Source organism: Heterodontus francisci, chromosome 32 (assembly GCF_036365525.1).
Source record: "Heterodontus francisci isolate sHetFra1 chromosome 32, sHetFra1.hap1, whole genome shotgun sequence".
In the NCBI taxonomy this organism is placed as follows: Eukaryota; Metazoa; Chordata; class Chondrichthyes; order Heterodontiformes; family Heterodontidae; genus Heterodontus; species Heterodontus francisci.
The window spans coordinates 55137611-55157286 of record NC_090402.1 but is presented as its reverse complement, the minus strand read 5'-3'; the positions used below and the strand labels follow the sequence as shown (position 1 = coordinate 55157286).

General features: G+C 52.5%; 1 protein-coding gene across 5 annotated transcripts in view; it reads right to left on the bottom strand.

The window, feature by feature from the left end:
- The window catches only part of LOC137347822 (exonuclease mut-7 homolog), a 556743-nt gene that overhangs the window by 416555 nt on the left and 120512 nt on the right, over positions 1-19676 (bottom strand). For 2 of the 5 annotated variants that reach the window (XM_068012844.1, XM_068012843.1), the window contains exons 4-5: positions 13585-13687; positions 9407-9471 (exon numbers count right to left, since the gene is read on the bottom strand). The exons of 1 other annotated variant lie outside the window; for it this stretch is intronic. Coding sequence is in view for 2 of the 4 variants with exons in the window: in XM_068012839.1 (XP_067868940.1) it covers positions 9407-9471; positions 11617-11845 (294 nt within the window). In the remaining 2 variants the exon portion in view is untranslated. Of the gene's footprint in view, positions 1-9406; positions 9472-11616; positions 11856-13584; positions 13688-19676 lie in introns of those variants that run through there. 2 more of the 5 variants (XM_068012839.1, XM_068012840.1) reach the window with 2 other exon arrangements.

The following is a 19676-nucleotide window of genomic DNA, read 5'->3' as shown; positions in this document are numbered from 1 at the left end:
TCCCACTCCGATAGGCCCGCCCTGGCACTCCCACTCCGATAGGCCCGCCCTGGCACTCCCACTCCGATAGGCCCGCCCTGGCACTCCCACTCCGATAGGCCCGCCCTGGCACTCCCACTCCGATAGGCCCGCCCTGGCACTCCCACTCCGATAGGCCCGCCCTGGCACTCCCACTCCGATAGGCCCGCCCTGGCACTCCCACTCCGATAGGCCCGCCCTGGCACTCCCACTCCGATAGGCCCGCCCTGGCACTCCCACTCCGATAGGCCCGCCCTGGCACTCCCACTCCGATAGGCCCGCCCTGGCACTCCCACTCCGATAGGCCCGCCCTGGCACTCCCACTCCGATAGGCCCGCCCTGGCACTCCCACTCCGATAGGCCCGCCCTGGCACTCCCACTCCGATAGGCCCGCCCTGGCACTCCCACTCCGATAGGCCCGCCCTGGCACTCCCACTCCGATAGGCCCGCCCTGGCACTCCCACTCCGATAGGCCCGCCCTGGCACTCCCACTCCGATAGGCCCGCCCTGGCACTCCCACTCCGATAGGCCCGCCCTGGCACTCCCACTCCGATAGGCCCGCCCTGGCACTCCCACTCCGATAGGCCCGCCCTGGCACTCCCACTCCGATAGGCCCGCCCTGGCACTCCCACTCCGATAGGCCCGCCCTGGCACTCCCACTCCGATAGGCCCGCCCTGGCACTCCCACTCCGATAGGCCCGCCCTGGCACTCCCACTCCGATAGGCCCGCCCTGGCACTCCCACTCCGATAGGCCCGCCCTGGCACTCCCACTCCGATAGGCCCGCCCTGGCACTCCCACTCCGATAGGCCCGCCCTGGCACTCCCACTCCGATACGCCCGCCCTGGCACTCCCACTCCGATACGCCCGCCCTGGCACTCCCACTCCGATACGCCCGCCCTGGCACTCCCACTCCGATACGCCCGCCCTGGCACTCCCACTCCGATACGCCCGCCCTGGCACTCCCACTCCGATACGCCCGCCCTGGCACTCCCACTCCGATACGCCCGCCCTGGCACTCTCACTCCCACATCATCTCTAACTCACTCCGCACTGCCTCATCATCACTAACTCGCCCCTCACTCCCTCAACATCACTAAATCACCCCTCAATATCACTAACTCACCCCTCACTCACTCATCAACACTAACTCACCCCTCACTCCCTCCAATATGCTCGCCCTGGTACTCTCACTCCGATGCGCTCGCCCTGGTACTCCAATACGCCCGCCCTGGTGTACACACTGCAATATGCCCGCCCTGGTACTCTCACTCCCTCATCATCACTAAATCGCCCCTCACTCCCTCATCACTAACTCACCCCTCACTCCCTCAACATCACTAACACCCCTCACTCCCTCAACATCACTAACACCCCTCACTCCCTCAACATCACTAACACACCCCTCACTCCCTCAACATCACTAACACACCCCTCACTCCCTCAACATCACTAACACACCCCTCACTCCCTCAACATCACTAACACACCCCTCACTCCCTCAACATCACTAACTCACCCCTCACTCCCTCCAATAGGCCCGCCCTGGTCCACTCCCTCCAATGGGCCCGCCCTGGTCCACTCCCTCCAATGGGCCCGCCCTGGTCCACTCCCTCCAATGGGCCCGCCCTGGTACACTCCCTCCAATGGGCCCGCCCTGGTACACTCCCTCCAATCGGCCCGCCCTGGTACCCTCCACGTAATACGCCCGCCCTGGTACACTCCATGTAATTCGCCAGCCCTGGTACCCACCTTCAATACGCCCGCCCTGGTACCCTCCCTGCAATACGCCCGCCCTGGTACCCTCCCTGCAATCCGACCACCCTGGTACCCTCCCACTAATATGCCTGCCCTGGTAACCTCCCTCCAATACGCCACCCAGGTACTCTCCCTTCAATACGCCAATGCACCAGCCGTGGTACCCTCCCTCCAATACGACCGTCCTGGTACTCGCCCTGGTACTCACCCTGTAATACGCCCGCCCTGGTACTCTCATCGCAAAACGCCAGCCCGCCCTGGTACTCTCATCGCAAAACGCCAGCCCGGCCTGGTACTCTCATCGCAAAAGGCCCGGCCTGGCACTCTCCCTGCAAAAGGCCCGGCCTGGCACTCTCCCTGCAAAAGGCCCGGCCTGGCACTCTCCCTGCAAAAGGCCCGGCCTGGCACTCTCCCTGCAAAAGGCCCGGCCTGGCACTCTCCCTGCAAAAGGCCCGGCCTGGCACTCTCCCTGCAAAAGGCCCGGCCTGGCACTCTCCCTGCAAAAGGCCCGGCCTGGCACTCTCCCTGCAAAAGGCCCGGCCTGGCACTCTCCCTGCAAAAGGCCCGGCCTGGCACTCTCCCTGCAAAAGGCCCGGCCTGGCACTCTCCCTGCAAAAGGCCCGGCCTGGCACTCTCCCTGCAAAAGGCCCGGCCTGGCACTCTCCCTGCAAAAGGCCCGGCCTGGCACTCTCCCTGCAAAAGGCCCGGCCTGGCACTCTCCCTGCAAAAGGCCCGGCCTGGCACTCTCCCTGCAAAAGGCCCGGCCTGGCACTCTCCCTGCAAAAGGCCCGGCCTGGCACTCTCCCTGCAAAAGGCCCGGCCTGGCACTCTCCCTGCAAAAGGCCCGGCCTGGCACTCTCCCTGCAAAAGGCCCGGCCTGGCACTCTCCCTGCAAAAGGCCCGGCCTGGCACTCTCCCTGCAAAAGGCCCGGCCTGGCACTCTCCCTGCAAAAGGCCCGGCCTGGCACTCTCCCTGCAAAAGGCCCGGCCTGGCACTCTCCCTGCAAAAGGCCCGGCCTGGCACTCTCCCTGCAAAAAGCCCGGCCTGGCACTCTCCCTGCAAAAAGCCCGGCCTGGCACTCTCCCTGCAAAAAGCCCGGCCTGGCACTCTCCCTGCAAAAAGCCCGGCCTGGCACTCTCCCTGCAAAAAGCCCGGCCTGGCACTCTCCCTGCAAAAAGCCCGGCCTGGCACTCTCCCTGCAAAAAGCCCGGCCTGGCACTCTCCCTGCAAAAAGCCCGGCCTGGCACTCTCCCTGCAAAAAGCCCGGCCTGGCACTCTCCCTGCAAAAAGCCCGGCCTGGCACTCTCCCTGCAAAAAGCCCGGCCTGGCACTCTCCCTGCAAAAAGCCCGGCCTGGCACTCTCCCTGCAAAAAGCCCGGCCTGGCACTCTCCCTGCAAAAAGCCCGGCCTGGCACTCTCCCTGCAAAAAGCCCGGCCTGGCACTCTCCCTGCAAAAAGCCCGGCCTGGCACTCTCCCTGCAAAAAGCCCGGCCTGGCACTCTCCCTGCAAAAAGCCCGGCCTGGCACTCTCCCTGCAAAAAGCCCGGCCTGGCACTCTCCCTGCAAAAAGCCCGGCCTGGCACTCTCCCTGCAAAAAGCCCGGCCTGGCACTCTCCCTGCAAAAAGCCCGGCCTGGCACTCTCCCTGCAAAAAGCCCGGCCTGGCACTCTCCCTGCAAAAAGCCCGGCCTGGCACTCTCCCTGCAAAAAGCCCGGCCTGGCACTCTCCCTGCAAAAAGCCCGGCCTGGCACTCTCCCTGCAAAAAGCCCGGCCTGGCACTCTCCCTGCAAAAAGCCCGGCCTGGCACTCTCCCTGCAAAAAGCCCGGCCTGGCACTCTCCCTGCAAAAAGCCCGGCCTGGCACTCTCCCTGCAAAAAGCCCGGCCTGGCACTCTCCCTGCAAAAAGCCCGGCCTGGCACTCTCCCTGCAAAAAGCCCGGCCTGGCACTCTCCCTGCAAAAAGCCCGGCCTGGCACTCTCCCTGCAAAAAGCCCGGCCTGGCACTCTCCCTGCAAAAAGCCCGGCCTGGCACTCTCCCTGCAAAAAGCCCGGCCTGGCACTCTCCCTGCAAAAAGCCCGGCCTGGCACTCTCCCTGCAAAAAGCCCGGCCTGGCACTCTCCCTGCAAAAAGCCCGGCCTGGCACTCTCCCTGCAAAAAGCCCGGCCTGGCACTCTCCCTGCAAAAAGCCCGGCCTGGCACTCTCCCTGCAAAAAGCCCGGCCTGGCACTCTCCCTGCAAAAAGCCCGGCCTGGCACTCTCCCTGCAAAAAGCCCGGCCTGGCACTCTCCCTGCAAAAAGCCCGGCCTGGCACTCTCCCTGCAAAAAGCCCGGCCTGGCACTCTCCCTGCAAAAAGCCCGGCCTGGCACTCTCCCTGCAAAAAGCCCGGCCTGGCACTCTCCCTGCAAAAAGCCCGGCCTGGCACTCTCCCTGCAAAAAGCCCGGCCTGGCACTCTCCCTGCAAAAAGCCCGGCCTGGCACTCTCCCTGCAAAAAGCCCGGCCTGGCACTCTCCCTGCAAAAAGCCCGGCCTGGCACTCTCCCTGCAAAAAGCCCGGCCTGGCACTCTCCCTGCAAAAAGCCCGGCCTGGCACTCTCCCTGCAAAAAGCCCGGCCTGGCACTCTCCCTGCAAAAAGCCCGGCCTGGCACTCTCCCTGCAAAAAGCCCGGCCTGGCACTCTCCCTGCAAAAAGCCCGGCCTGGCACTCTCCCTGCAAAAAGCCCGGCCTGGCACTCTCCCTGCAAAAAGCCCGGCCTGGCACTCTCCCTGCAAAAAGCCCGGCCTGGCACTCTCCCTGCAAAAAGCCCGGCCTGGCACTCTCCCTGCAAAAAGCCCGGCCTGGCACTCTCCCTGCAAAAAGCCCGGCCTGGCACTCTCCCTGCAAAAAGCCCGGCCTGGCACTCTCCCTGCAAAAAGCCCGGCCTGGCACTCTCCCTGCAAAAAGCCCGGCCTGGCACTCTCCCTGCAAAAAGCCCGGCCTGGCACTCTCCCTGCAAAAAGCCCGGCCTGGCACTCTCCCTGCAAAAAGCCCGGCCTGGCACTCTCCCTGCAAAAAGCCCGGCCTGGCACTCTCCCTGCAAAAAGCCCGGCCTGGCACTCTCCCTGCAAAAAGCCCGGCCTGGCACTCTCCCTGCAAAAAGCCCGGCCTGGCACTCTCCCTGCAAAAAGCCCGGCCTGGCACTCTCCCTGCAAAAAGCCCGGCCTGGCACTCTCCCTGCAAAAAGCCCGGCCTGGCACTCTCCCTGCAAAAAGCCCGGCCTGGCACTCTCCCTGCAAAAAGCCCGGCCTGGCACTCTCCCTGCAAAAAGCCCGGCCTGGCACTCTCCCTGCAAAAAGCCCGGCCTGGCACTCTCCCTGCAAAAAGCCCGGCCTGGCACTCTCCCTGCAAAAAGCCCGGCCTGGCACTCTCCCTGCAAAAAGCCCGGCCTGGCACTCTCCCTGCAAAAAGCCCGGCCTGGCACTCTCCCTGCAAAAAGCCCGGCCTGGCACTCTCCCTGCAAAAAGCCCGGCCTGGCACTCTCCCTGCAAAAAGCCCGGCCTGGCACTCTCCCTGCAAAAAGCCCGGCCTGGCACTCTCCCTGCAAAAAGCCCGGCCTGGCACTCTCCCTGCAAAAAGCCCGGCCTGGCACTCTCCCTGCAAAAAGCCCGGCCTGGCACTCTCCCTGCAAAAAGCCCGGCCTGGCACTCTCCCTGCAAAAAGCCCGGCCTGGCACTCTCCCTGCAAAAAGCCCGGCCTGGCACTCTCCCTGCAAAAAGCCCGGCCTGGCACTCTCCCTGCAAAAAGCCCGGCCTGGCACTCTCCCTGCAAAAAGCCCGGCCTGGCACTCTCCCTGCAAAAAGCCCGGCCTGGCACTCTCCCTGCAAAAAGCCCGGCCTGGCACTCTCCCTGCAAAAAGCCCGGCCTGGCACTCTCCCTGCAAAAAGCCCGGCCTGGCACTCTCCCTGCAAAAAGCCCGGCCTGGCACTCTCCCTGCAAAAAGCCCGGCCTGGCACTCTCCCTGCAAAAAGCCCGGCCTGGCACTCTCCCTGCAAAAAGCCCGGCCTGGCACTCTCCCTGCAAAAAGCCCGGCCTGGCACTCTCCCTGCAAAAAGCCCGGCCTGGCACTCTCCCTGCAAAAAGCCCGGCCTGGCACTCTCCCTGCAAAAAGCCCGGCCTGGCACTCTCCCTGCAAAAAGCCCGGCCTGGCACTCTCCCTGCAAAAAGCCCGGCCTGGCACTCTCCCTGCAAAAAGCCCGGCCTGGCACTCTCCCTGCAAAAAGCCCGGCCTGGCACTCTCCCTGCAAAAAGCCCGGCCTGGCACTCTCCCTGCAAAAAGCCCGGCCTGGCACTCTCCCTGCAAAAAGCCCGGCCTGGCACTCTCCCTGCAAAAAGCCCGGCCTGGCACTCTCCCTGCAAAAAGCCCGGCCTGGCACTCTCCCTGCAAAAAGCCCGGCCTGGCACTCTCCCTGCAAAAAGCCCGGCCTGGCACTCTCCCTGCAAAAAGCCCGGCCTGGCACTCTCCCTTCAAAAAGCCCGGCCTGGCACTCTCCCTTCAAGAAACCCGGCCTGGCACTCTCCGTGTAATATTCTCTCCGCCACCACGCCCCCACCACACCAGCCCTGGTACCCTTCCTGTAATACACAACACTGGTGCTCTGCTTATAATATACCCACCCAGATAATCTTACTTTTAACGCACCAATAACTTTCATTTTAGAACAATGTCCCAAGACACTTCACAAGAGCATGATCTAACAAAACTTGACACTGAGCCACATAAGGCAAGAGGCTAAAAGCTTGGTCAATGAGGCAGGTTTTTCGGAGCGTCTTACAGGTGAAAAGGGGATGTAGAGAGCCAGAGAGGTTTAAGCAGGGATTTCCAGAGCTTTGGTTCCAGGCAGCTAAAGGCACGGTCAACAATGGTGGAGCAATTAAAAAAAGGGATACACCAGTGGCCAGAATTGGAGGTTATCTCAGTGGATTGTAGAGCTGGAGGAGGTTTATAGAGCTAGGGAGGGGTGAGGCCATGGGCGGATGTGAAAACAAGGATCAAAAATCTAAAATTGAGGCATTGGAAGACTAGGATCCAATGTACAGGGGTGATGGGTGAACGGGACTTAGTGAGGACACAGGCAGCAGAGCTTTGGATGAGCTCAAGTTTATGGATGGTGGACGATAACAGATCAACCAGGACTGCATTGGAATAGTCAAATGTAAAAGTAAGGAGGGCAAAAACGAGGATTTCAGCAGATGAGCCGAAGTCGAGGTGGAGTCAGACGATGTTAGAGGTGGAAATGTGTGGTCTGAGTGATGGTGTGGACATGAGGTCTGAGCCTCATCTCAAATACATCAACATTGTGAACAGTCTGGTTTCGCCTCAGACAGTTGCCAGGGAGAGGTATGGAGTCAGTCGCTAGAGAACAGAGTTTTTGTCTTGGTCTGAAGTTAATGGTTTCTCTCTTCCCAATATTTAGTTGGATGAAATTTGTGCTCATCCAGAACTCAATGTTGGTCAATCTAATAATTTAGAAACAGTGGAGGGATTGAAAGAGGTGGTGGTGAGGTAGAGCTGGATGTCAGCAGCATACCTGTGGAAACTGATGCTGCGTTTTCGGATGACGTTGCTGAAGGGCAGCATGTAGATGAGAAATAGGAGAGGCCAGGGACAGATCCTTGAGGGACACCAGAGGTTACTGTGTGGGAGCAAGAAGAGAAACCACTGAAGGGTTTAATGGGGTTTCAGGAGGGAGAAGGGGGTCACAGGAGGGGGCTACATACTAAAGCAGCTGAGAGCAAGAATCTTGCAGCCACAAGGGTGGTTTAGTAAATTTGCGGATGACACGAAGGTCGGTGGAGTTGTGGATAGTGCGGAAGGATGTTGTAGGGTACAGAGGGACATAGATAGGCTGCAGAGCTGGGCTGAGAGATGGCAAATGGAGTTTAATGCGGAAAAGTGCGAGGTGATTCACTTTGGAAGGAGTAACAGGAATGCAGAGTACTGGGCTAATGGGAAGATTCTTGGTAGTGTAGATGAACAGAGATCTTGGTGTCTAGGTACATAAATCCCTGAAAGTTGCTACCCAGGTTAATAGGGCTGTTAAGAAGGCATATGGTGTGTTAGCTTTTATTAGTAGGGGGGTCGAGTTTCGGAGCCACGAGGTCATGCTGCAGCTGTACAAAACTCTGGTGAGACCGCACCCGGAGTGTTGCGTGCAGTTCTGGTCACCGCATTATAGGAAGGATGTGGAAGCTTTGGGAAGGGTGCAGAGGAGATTTACTAGGATGTTGCCTGGTATGGAGGGAAGGTCTTACGAGGAAAGGCTGAGGGACTTGAGGTTGTTTTCGTTGGAGAGAAGGAGGAGGAGAGGTGACTTAATAGAGACATATAAGATAATCAGAGGGTTAGATAGGGTGGATAGTGAGAGTCTTTTTCCTCGGATGGTGATGGCAAACACGAGGGGACATAGCTTTAATTTGAGGGGTGATAGATATAGGACAGATGTCAGAGGTAGTTTCTTTACTCAGAGAGTAGTAGGGGCGTGGAACGCCCTGCCTGCAACAGTAGTAGACTCGCCAACTTTAAGGGCATTTAAGTGGTCATTGGATAGACATATGGATGAAAATGGAATAGTGTAGGTCAGATGGTTTCACAGGTCGGTGCAACATCGAGGGCCGAAGGGCCTGTACTGCGCTGTAATGTTCTAAAATCTGTAGAGTCCTTACTCTCCAGCAAGTATAGTGCTGGTATTCAGACCGCTGTATGCTCCCATTCCAGTCACCCTCCAGAATGGTTGCCTGCAGATCTGTGGCAAGACTCCGACAGCAAGCCTTTCTGCACCAGAAACAAGTACCTCCAAAGAGATTGATTTTACTGTCAAGGTGCTTAAACTGGAAGCACTCATAATAGCAAAGGAATGTCAGTGAGCAGTCACAATGTAACACAATCAATAAATTGAAGTCATTGTGCCGCACTTTGCCTCGTTAAAACCCAGACGGGTCAAGTAAGTCTGTGCATACTCATATCAATTAATTCACAGATCAGCAAGCACACATTCCCTGCACATTTGCAAAGGTAAGATATGTGGGCACAATGCCTTGGATGCGAGCATTGCGGTGAGTACGTTGCCTTGCGCACACATTGTTGTGAATGTCACTTTGCACGTGTTGTTATGAGTGTGTTACTCTGTTCTAGCCTTAATGAGTGTGTCACCAAGTACACCATCTTTTTCCAAATGCAGGAATCAAGGAAAAAACATATCCCGGCCTGTTTTCATTCCTCAAAGATCACCTGGATATTCCCCTCTCCAGAATGTTCCAATCATAACTAGATAAGTGGCCACTCCAGCCTGATCCAATCACAAACCAGAACCATCATCTAATCTGCAAGTAAGGTAATGAGCCGAATGATTAAACCAAAGTCAGCCAAACAATTTGGTGAGCTTCGCAGTTTTGTGGCAACCCCTTTTTCTGAAGTCTCGCTCTCCCTTCCGCCAGCTCCACCCTCTGCCTCAGTTACACTGTTACCAGTGCAAACCCACTTAATGCAACTCAACACGAACTTGCATAAATAATGCTTCCCCACGTTAGTGCTGCAGACACGTACTGCATAAATCCCGAAGCCTATTGTAAGGTTCTATCAATAGGGGGCTTACCTCATGAATCTCTTTCTTTGTCCAGAGTGCTTGCAGGGTGTGCAGCAAGCGGAGAGGGTCCAGGCCTGGGGAGAAGCAGATTGATTGCCTGTGACAGGATGCACTTGAGACACTGTGGTATTGTTACTGAGCACAGAATGGGCACTTTGTGCCACCTTGAAAACTGCTAACCTTCGAGCTGTCACTCAAGATTAGCAACTGAACCTCATTCACTATCCAAACAAATCTCCAACAAACATCACTATTTGAGTGTTTTTATTAATCCTTGTAGGACTGCCCCCACTCACTAATGCAAGGGGTGTACTGTCCAACACTGTTAAACAAATTGCCACCCTGCACAGCAGTTTTGTGTGTTAAGCAAATCACTGGATGGAGGCAGCTTGGCACAGTTTGTGTAGCTGGAGAGGAGGATGGGTTTATCTAGTCAATTTCTTATTTAACAGTATTTTTCCTATACCTCTGCCCTTTTGGATTCCTGTTGCCACCCCCCACCACCCTCCTCTGTACTTCCTGTTGGACAGCAATATCATCAGATGATAAAATAGCCCAGGGTTAACAGCACTTCAACAATCAGCCAAGAGTATACTGGATATTACAGGAAAGGTTCAATGCCACTGGAGCTCTCTCTCACCCTCCTCTTCCCCACTCACCCCCTCCACTTCTAGCCCCTCTCTCCACCCCTCCCCTTCTTCCACATGCTTTCCCTTCCCCCCCCCACCCCATTCTCCCGCCTCCTTTTCTTGCAGAGTGTAACACTGTTTAACTGACAGGGCCAAGTTCAATTGAAGTGATGGCTGAGATTCAAATTCAGGCCTTGAACAAAACTTAAATGTCCTATCGGTTGCTTTCTGGGCCTCTCAATGGAGGGCTATAGAATTCGGATTGTTGGAGTGGATTGCTATGCTGTTAAGAGCAGACCTGGTCACTCAGTGAGTGCTGTTTATTTCCATCACCATGGTCAGGGATCAGTGGCTGCAGGTCAGTTGTACTAATGATGCAGGGATTTCTGATCCAACACTGAGTCACCGACTGTCAAGATGAGGATCTGAATTTGGCTGTGCGGTCAAGGGAAAGTGGCAAGTGAGGCTGGGCATCTGCCCACAGGGAGGAGCACTCCTCCCAACAACTGACTCAGAACCAGCCACATTAAAACCTTGGGAGCGGGTTATCCCTCAGCTGTGAACATTCTGTGGAAAACATTTATGGCTACTTCTCAGTTTCCTGTTTCACTTCTTCCAAACTTTTGCCACTTTATTCAGACAGTTTTTGAAATATTAATTCTCAGGATCTGGGCATCACTGGGCCAGGCCAGCAGTTATTGTCCATCACTCGCTCTTAGCATTGATATTTAAAGTTTCAAACTAAACTACACTACACAACGGTGACTACACTTCAAAAGTACTTCATTGGTTGTACAGCATTTCGGGATGTCCGAGGTCATGAAATGCACTGTATAAAGGCAAGTCTTTATTTAACTGAGTGGCTTGCAAGACAATTTCACAGGGAAGTTCATCCTCAATCACAGCGTGGGTCCACAGTCACATACAGGTCAGACCAGGTGAAAACAGCAGGTTTTCTTCCCTAAAGAAAGTCAGACTTGCATTTCTATAGCCATTTCACAGCTCAGGACATACCAAAGTACTTTACAGCCAATACAGTGCAACACAACAAAGCCAATAAGGCCAGCTCTGATCACTTCCTTGTATTGTTCTCCACCACATCCCCCTTCCTCCCAACAGTAATTCTTTTTGTGTCTGCCCCAGACAAAGAATGTCCCAGTCATCTACAACTGCACTTTCAAAATCCCAACCATCTAGCCTTTGACCCTGCAATCACCATGACATTTCTGCAGCTACCAATCTGAAAACCCACCGCCTCACCTCTGTCGATGCCCTAGTCCTCATTAAAACCATTATTCTCTCAACCTGGTCATTTAGAAACATAGAAAAATAGGAGCAGGAGTAGGCCATTCGGCCCTTCGAGCCTGCACCGCCATTCAACACGATCATGGCTGATCATCCAAACTCAGTACCCTGTTGCTGCTTTCTCCCCGTATCCCTCGATCCCTTTAGCCCCAAGAACTATACCTAACTCTTTCTTGAATATATTTAATGATTTGGCCTCAACTGCTTTCTGCGGTAGAGAATTCCACAGATTCACCACTCTCTGGATGAAGAAATCCCTCCTCATCTCAGTCCTAAATGGCTTACCCCTTATCCTTAGACTGTGACCCCTGGTCTTGGACTCCCACGTCATCGGGAATATCCTTCCAGCATCTAGTCTGTCCAGTCCTGTTAGAATTTTGCAGGTTTCTATGAGATCCCCTCTCATTCTTCTAAACTCCAGCGAATACAAGCCTAATCGACCCAATCTCTCTTCATACGTCAGTCCTGCCATCCCAGGAATCAGTCTGGTGAAACTTCGCTGCACTCCCTCCATAGCAAGAAGGGCAGGACTGGCAGCTTAATATCCCAGGGTATAGAATCTTCAGACGTGATAGAGGAGGGGGTAAAAGAGGCAGCACTGCACTGTTGATTAAAGAGACAATTACTGCTGTAAGGAGGGATGATATCCGAGAAGGTTCCTCTAATGAGGCCATATGGGTAGAACTTAAAAACAAAAAGGGGGCTATTACTTGGCTAGGAGTGTACTACAGGCCTCCAGTCAGACAGTGGTAGAGGAGCAGATATGTGGGCAAATCTCAGAGAGGTGCAAAAATAATAAGGTAATAATAGTAGGAGATTTCAACTTCCTCTATATTAGAAGGGATAGTATTAATAGGATAGCAAAAAGCTTAAAGGGGGCGGAATTCTTCAAGTGCATTTAGGAGAGCTTTTTGAGCCAGCATGTGGAGAGTCCTATAAGAGGAGGGGCGGTACTGGACTTAATCCTAGGGAATGAAGCCGGACATGTGGTAGAAGTGGCAGTGGGGGAGCATTTCGGGGATAGTGACCATAGCTCTGTAAGATTTAAGGTTGTTATGGAAAAGGGCACAGAGGGACTGGAAATAAGAGTACTGAATTGGGGGAAGGCAGATTTCAATATGATAAAACAGGATCTGGCCAAAGTGAACTGACAGCAGCTTCTTCTAGGAAAGTCTACATCAGACCAGTGGGAGTCACTTAGAAGGGAAATTGTTAGGGTTCGGGTGCAGCATGTTCCTGCAAAGGTGAAGATCCGAACCAACAGGTCAAGGGAACCCTGGATGTCCAAGGATATAGAGGATCGGATAAGGAAAAAAAAGGAGGCTTATGGCAGATTCAGAGTGCTGAAAACAGCGGAGGCCCCAGAGGAGTATAGAAAGTTAGGGGGGTACTTAAAAAAAGTAATTAGGAGAGCGAAGAGGGGGCGTGAAAAATCACTGGCGAGCAAGATAAAGGAAAATCCCAAGGCATTTTATAAGTATGTTAGGGGCAAGAGGATAACCAGGGAAAAAGTAGGGCCCATTAGGGATCAAAGAGGCGATCTGTGTGTGGAGCCAGAGGCCATAGGCGAGATTTTGATTTTTTTTGATTTAGAGATACAGCACTGAAACAGGCCCTTCGGCCCACCGAGTCTGTGCCGACCATTAACCGTCCATTTACACTAACCCTACAATAATCCCATATTCCTACCACATCCTCACCTGTCCCTATATTCCCCTACCACCTACCTGTACTAGGGGCAATTTCTAATGGCCAATTTACCTATCAACCTGCAAGTCTTTTGGTTGTGGGAGGAAACCGGAGCACCCGGAGGAAATCCACACAGACACAGGGAGAACTTGCAAACTCCACACAGGCAGTACCCGGAATTGAACCCGGGTCGCTGGAGCTGTGAGGCTGCGGTGCTAACCACTGCGCCGTCTTAATGACACCTTGTGGCTTGGTGTCAAATTTTGTTTTATAACGTTCCCGTGAAGCACCTTGGAATGTTTAATTGCATTGAAGGTGCTATATAAATTGAACTTGTTGTATTAAATGATTTTATAGGCCTTGCCTTACTAGACACTAATGGTAAAGAATTACCTAGAAACAGGCCAATGGAGTGAAAAGGGCCATTAGAGTATAGACCGCAGCCTCACTAAGGGTTCAACTTTGATGTCCATTTGGGTCAAAGCTATATTTGATGAAATTTTAATAAGCTCAAACAATCCAAGAGAAATCAGCTTAGGAAAACACCTGAGGCCCAGCACTTGCCTGAGCCCAAATGTCCTGGATGTTCCAAATGCACTCAAGCTCCACATGTCTGAGCTTCAACAATAGCTGTGCATTCTGGCATGGATGGAAGGCTGATGGATTCCTGAAATGAAATTTTGAACGATTACTTTTCATCTGTGTTCACTATGGAGAGGGACGATGTAGGTGTAGTGATCAGGGAGGGGGATTGTGACATAGTTGATCAAATTAGCATTGTAAAGGAGGAAGTGTTATTTAGGCCGTCTTAGCGGGCTTAAAGGTGGATAAATTCCCAGGCCCAGATGAGATGTATATGTGAGGCAAGGGAGGAGATAGCAGGGGCTCTGGCTCAAATTTTCAGATCCTGTCTGGCCACAGGAGAGGTACCAGAGGACTGGAGGACAGCGAATGTGGTACCATTATTCAAGAAGGGTAGCAGGGATAAACCAGGTAATTACAGGCCGGTGAGTCGAACATCAGTGGTAGGGAAATTATTGGAAAAAATTCTGAGAGACAGGATTAATCTCCACTTGGAGAGGCAGGGATTAATCAGGGATAAAAACAAGAAATGCTGGATTCACTCAGCAGGTCTGGCAGCATCTGCGGAAAGAGAAGCAGAGTTAACGTTTCGGGTCAGTGACCCTTCTTCGTTCCGAAGAAGGGTCACTGACCCGAAACGTTAACTCTGCTTCTCTTTCCACAGATGCTGCCAGACCTGCTGAGTGAATCCAGCATTTCTTGTTTTTGTTTCAGATTTCCAGCATCCGCAGTATTTTGCTTTTATATTAGATTAATCAGGGATAGTCAACATGGCTTTGTCAGGGGGAGATCGTGTCTTACAAATTTGATTGAATTTTTCGAGGAGGTGGCTAGATGTGTAGATGAGGGTAAAGCAGTTGATGTAGTCCACATGGACTTCAGTAATGCTTTTTGATAAGATCCCACATGGGAGACTGGTTAAGAAAGTAAAAGCCCATGGGATCCAGGGTAATTTGGCAAATTGGAGTCAAAATTGGCTTAGCGGAAGGAGGCAGAGGGTGATGGTCGAGGGTTGTTTTTGTGAGTGGAAGCTGTGACCAGTGGTGTACCGCAGGGATCGGTGCTGGAACCCTTACTGTTTGCAGTGTACATTCATGACTTAGATGTGAATATAGGAGGTACGATCAGTAAGTTCGCTGATGACACAAAAATTGGTGGTATCGTAAATGGTGAGGAGGAAAGCCTTAGACTACAGGACGATATAGATGGGCTGGTAAGATGGGCAGAGCAGTGGCAAATGGAGTTTAATCCTGAGAAGTGTGAGGTGATGCACTTTGGGAGGTCTAACAAGGCAATGGAATATACAATGGATGGTAGGACCTTAGGAAGTACAGAGGGTCAGAGGGACCTTGGGGTGCTTGTCCATAGATCACTGAAGGCAGCAGCACAGGTAGATAAGGTAGTTAGGAAGGCATACGGGATATTTGCCTTTATTAGCCGAGGCATAGAATATAAGAGCAGGGAGTTTTTGATGGAGCTATATAAAACGCTGGTTAGGCCACAGCTGGAGTACTGTGTACAGTTCTGGTCACCACATTATAGGAAGGATGTGACTGCAATGGAGAGGGTGCAGAGGTGATTCACCAGGATGTTGCCTGAGCTGGAGCATTTCAGTTATGAAGAAAGACGGGATAGGCTAGGGTTGTTTTCCTTGCAGCGGAGAAGGCTGAGGGGGGACCTGATTGAGGTGCACAAAATTATGAGGGGCATTGATAGGATAGATAGGAAGAAACTTTTTCCCTTAGTGGAGAGGTGAATAACTAGGGGGCATAGATTTAAGGTAAGGGGCAGAAGGTTCAGAGGGGAGTTCAGGAGAAATTTTTTCACCCAGAGGGTGGTTGGAATCTGGAACACACTGCCTGAAGAGGTGGTAGAGGCAGGAACACTCACGACATTCAGAAAGTATTTAGATGAGCACTTGAAACGCCATAACATACAAGGCTACGGGCCAAGTGCGGGGAAATGGGATTAGTTAGGACGGGTGCTTGACGGTTGGCGCAGGCGGGTTGGGTCGAAGGGCCTGTTTCTGTGCTGTAAAACTCTATGCTTCCTCAGATAAGGAGACCAAAACTGCACACAATACTCCATATATGTGGTCTCACTGCGGCATTATATAATTTCAGCAAGACATCCTCACTCCTGTACTCGAATCCTCCCACAATGAAGGCCAACATACCATTTGCCTTCTTAACTGCCTGCTGCACCTGCACGCTTACTTTCAGCGACTGGTGCATAAGGACACCCAGGTCTCGCTGCACCTCCCCCTTTCCCAATCTATCGCCGTTCAGATAATAATCTGCCTTTCTGTTTTTGACACCAAAGTGGATAGCCTCACATTTATCCACATTATACTGCATCTTCCATGTATTTGCCCACTCACTCAACCTGTCCAAATCACATTGGAGCTTCTCTGCATCCTCCTCGCAGATCACACTCCCAACCAGCTTTGTGTCGTCTGCAAACTTAGATATATTACATTTAATTCACTCATCTATATCATTAATATATATGGGCGGCACAGTGGCGCAGTGGTTAGCACCGCAGCCTCACAGCTCCAGGGACCCGGGTTCGATTCTGGGTACTGCCTGGGCGGAGTTTGCAAGTTCTCCCTGTGTCTGCGTGGGTTTCCTCCGGGTGCTCCAGTTTCCTCCCATATGCCAAAGACTTGCAGGTTGATAGGTTAATTGGCCATTATAAATTGCCCCTAGTATAGATAGGTGGTAGGGAAATATATAGGGACAGGTGGGGATGTGATAGGAATATGGGATTACTGTAGGATTAGTATAAATGGGTGGTTGATGGTCGGCACAGACTCGGTGGGCCGAAGGGCCTGTTTCAGTGCTGTATCTCTAAAAAAATATATATATATTGGTGTCCTAGCACTGATCCCTGCGGTACCCCACTAGTCACTGCCTGCCACCGGAAAAAAGACCCGTTTATTTCTAATCTTTGTTTCCTGTCTGCCAACCAGTTCTCTATCCATTTCAGTACCTTACCCCCAATCCCATGTGCTTTAATTTTGCATGCTAATCTCTTATGTGGGACCTTATCGAAAGCCTTCTGAAAATCCAAATACACCACATCCACTGGTTCTCCCTTATCTATTCTACTCGTTACATCCTCAAAAAAAGCCAGTAGCTTTGTCAAGCATGATTTTCCTTTCGTAAATCCATGTTGACTTTGTCTGATCCTGTCATTGTTTTCCAAGTGCTCTGCTATTACATCTTTTACAATGGACTCCAGCATTTTCCCCGCTACTGATGTCAGGCTAACCGGTCTATAATTCCCTGTTTTCTCTCTACCTCCTTTTTTAAATTGTGGGGTTACATTAGCTACCCTCCAATCCGTTGGAACTGTTCCAGAGTCTATAGAATTTTGAAAAATGACCAGCAATGCATCTACTATTTCTAGGGCCACTTCCTTAAGTACTCTGGGATGTAGATGATCAGGCCACGGGGATTTATCGGCCTTCAATCCCATCAATTTTCCCAACACCATTTCCTTACTAATACTGATTTCATACAGTTCCTCCTTCTCATTAGACCTTATGTTCCCCAACATTTCTGGGAGGTAAGTTGTGTACTCCTTTGTGAAGACAGAACCAAAGTATGCATTTAATTGGTCTGCCATTTCTTTGTTCCCCATTATAAATTCCCCCGTTTCTGACTGTAAGGGACCCACATTTGTCTTCACTAATCTTTTTCTCTTCACATGTCTATAGAAGCTTTTACAGTCAGATTTTATGATCTCTGGTACAGTCCTCATCTCCGCTCCCTTCAGCCCAAGGGACACAGACATGAATGTATATGGTGGACAATTGGTTTAGCCATTCAACACCAAATCTGGCTGGACCACAAAGTACTATCAGGTCTTGCACTCATCTGCTAAAATTGCTCACTATTCCAGGATCATCCTGGAATGCAAAGAAAACACCCCCACACCCTCCCCCCACCCCAACCCAGCATCTCTCTGTTTGTACTGCAAATAGTCTTCATAAATCCTTCTCCTCTGTCTCCACCACCCTCACCTCCAACAACAAGTACAAGGAAACCCAGACTACTTTGTCACTAAGATTGAGACCATCCGATTATCTGCCTCTGCTTTTTCCCTCCCTTCCACTTGCCCAGCAGGCCAAACTTCCTCTGAGGCTCCCGCATGCCCTAGCCCTAAACTCACATCTTTCTCTAGTTTCTCTGTCTCCCCTCGTGTCATCTCGAAGCTGATCTTGTCCATGAGACCCACCTACTGCTCCCTTGACCTTGTTCCCATTAAACTGGTGACCCAAAGTCCCCTCCTGGATTCCATGTTAACTGATATTTACGGTTCTCTCTTCAGGTACTGTTAGCTTTAAATGTGCCGTCATCACCCATTCTTCAAAACTAAAACCCTTGACTCTTCCATCCTTGCAAACAACTGCCCCATCTCCAATCGGTTGGAGCGGCAACTGGATGCACTTAGGCGCATGCAGGTGGCGGAAAGCGCCATAGACAGGAGTTTTAGAGAAGTGGTTACACCCAAGGTGCAGGCAGATAGATGGGTGACCGCTAGAAGGGGCAGGCAGTCAGTGCAGGAATCCCCTGTGGCTATCCCCCTCTCGAACAAGTATACCGTTTTGAATACTGTTGTGGGGGGGGGGGGGGGTGTGGGGGGATGGCCTATTAGGGGAAAACAGCAGCAGCCAGAGCAGTGGCACCACAGCTGGCACTGTTGTTCAGCAGGGAGGGACAAAGCGCAGAGGAGCAATAGTTATAGGGGACTCTATACTCAGGGGCACAGATAGGCGCTTCTGTGGATGTGAAAGAGACTCCAAGAAGGTATGTTGCCTTCCTGGTGCCAGGGTCAAGGATGTCTCTGAACGGACAAAGGGCATTCTGAAGGGGGAGGGTGAACAGCCAGAGGTTGTGGTACACATCAGTACCAATGACGTAAGCAGGAAGCGTGATGAGGTCCTGCAGGGGGATTTTAGGGAGTTAGGTAGTAAGTTAAAAAACAGGACCTCAAGGGTTGTAATCTCTGGATTACTCCCTGTGCCACGTGCCAGTGAGGCTAGAAATAGGAAGATAGTGCAGCTAAACACGTGGCTGAGCAGCTGGTGTAGAAGGGAGGGTTTCAGACATCTGGACCATTGGGCTCTCTTCAGGGACAGATGGGACCTGTACAAGAAGGACGGGTTGCATCTAAACTGGAAGGGCACTAATATCCTGGCTGCAAGGTTTGCTAGCGTCACTCGGGAGGGTTTAAACTAGTGTGGCAGGTAGGTGGGAACCAGAGCAGTAGGACAACTAGTGAAGTAAATGAGGACGACATAGTAAATAAGGCCAGTAGGACTAAGAGAAAGAGCAGGCAGGGAGATGTTGCTGAGCACAGCGGGACTGATGGTCTGAAGTGCATTTGTTTCAATGCGAGAAGTATAACAGGTAAGGCAGATGAACTTAGAGCTTGGATTAGTACTTGGAAATATGATGTTGTTGCTATTAGAGAGACTTGGTTGAGGGAAGGGCAGGATTGGCAGCTAAATGTTCCAGGCTTTAGAAGCTTCAGGCGGGATAGAGGGGGATGTAAAAGAGGTGGGGGAGTTGCATTACTGGTTAAGAAGAATATCACAGCTGTACTGCGGGAGGACACCTCAGAGAGGTCATGCAGCGAGGCAATATGGGTGGAGCTCAGGAATAGGAAGGGTGCAGTCACGATGTTGGGGGGTTACTACAGGCCTCCCAACAGCCAGCGGGAGGTAGAGGAGCAGATATGTAGACAGATTTTGGAAAGATGTAAAGGTAACAGGGTTGTAGTGGTGGGTGATTTTAAGGGCGGCACAGTGGCACAGTGGTTAGCACCGCAGCCTCACAGCTCCAGTGACCCGGGTTCAATTCTGGGTACTGCCTGTGTGGAGTTTGCAAGTTCTCCCTGTGTCTGCGTGGGTTTCCTCCGGGTGCTCCGGTTTCCTCCCACATGCCAAAGACTTGCAGGTTGATAGGTTAATTGGCCATTATAAATTTCCCCTAGTATAGGTAGGTGGTAGGGAAATATAGGGACAGGTGGGGATGTGGCAGGAATATGGGATTAGTGTAGGATTA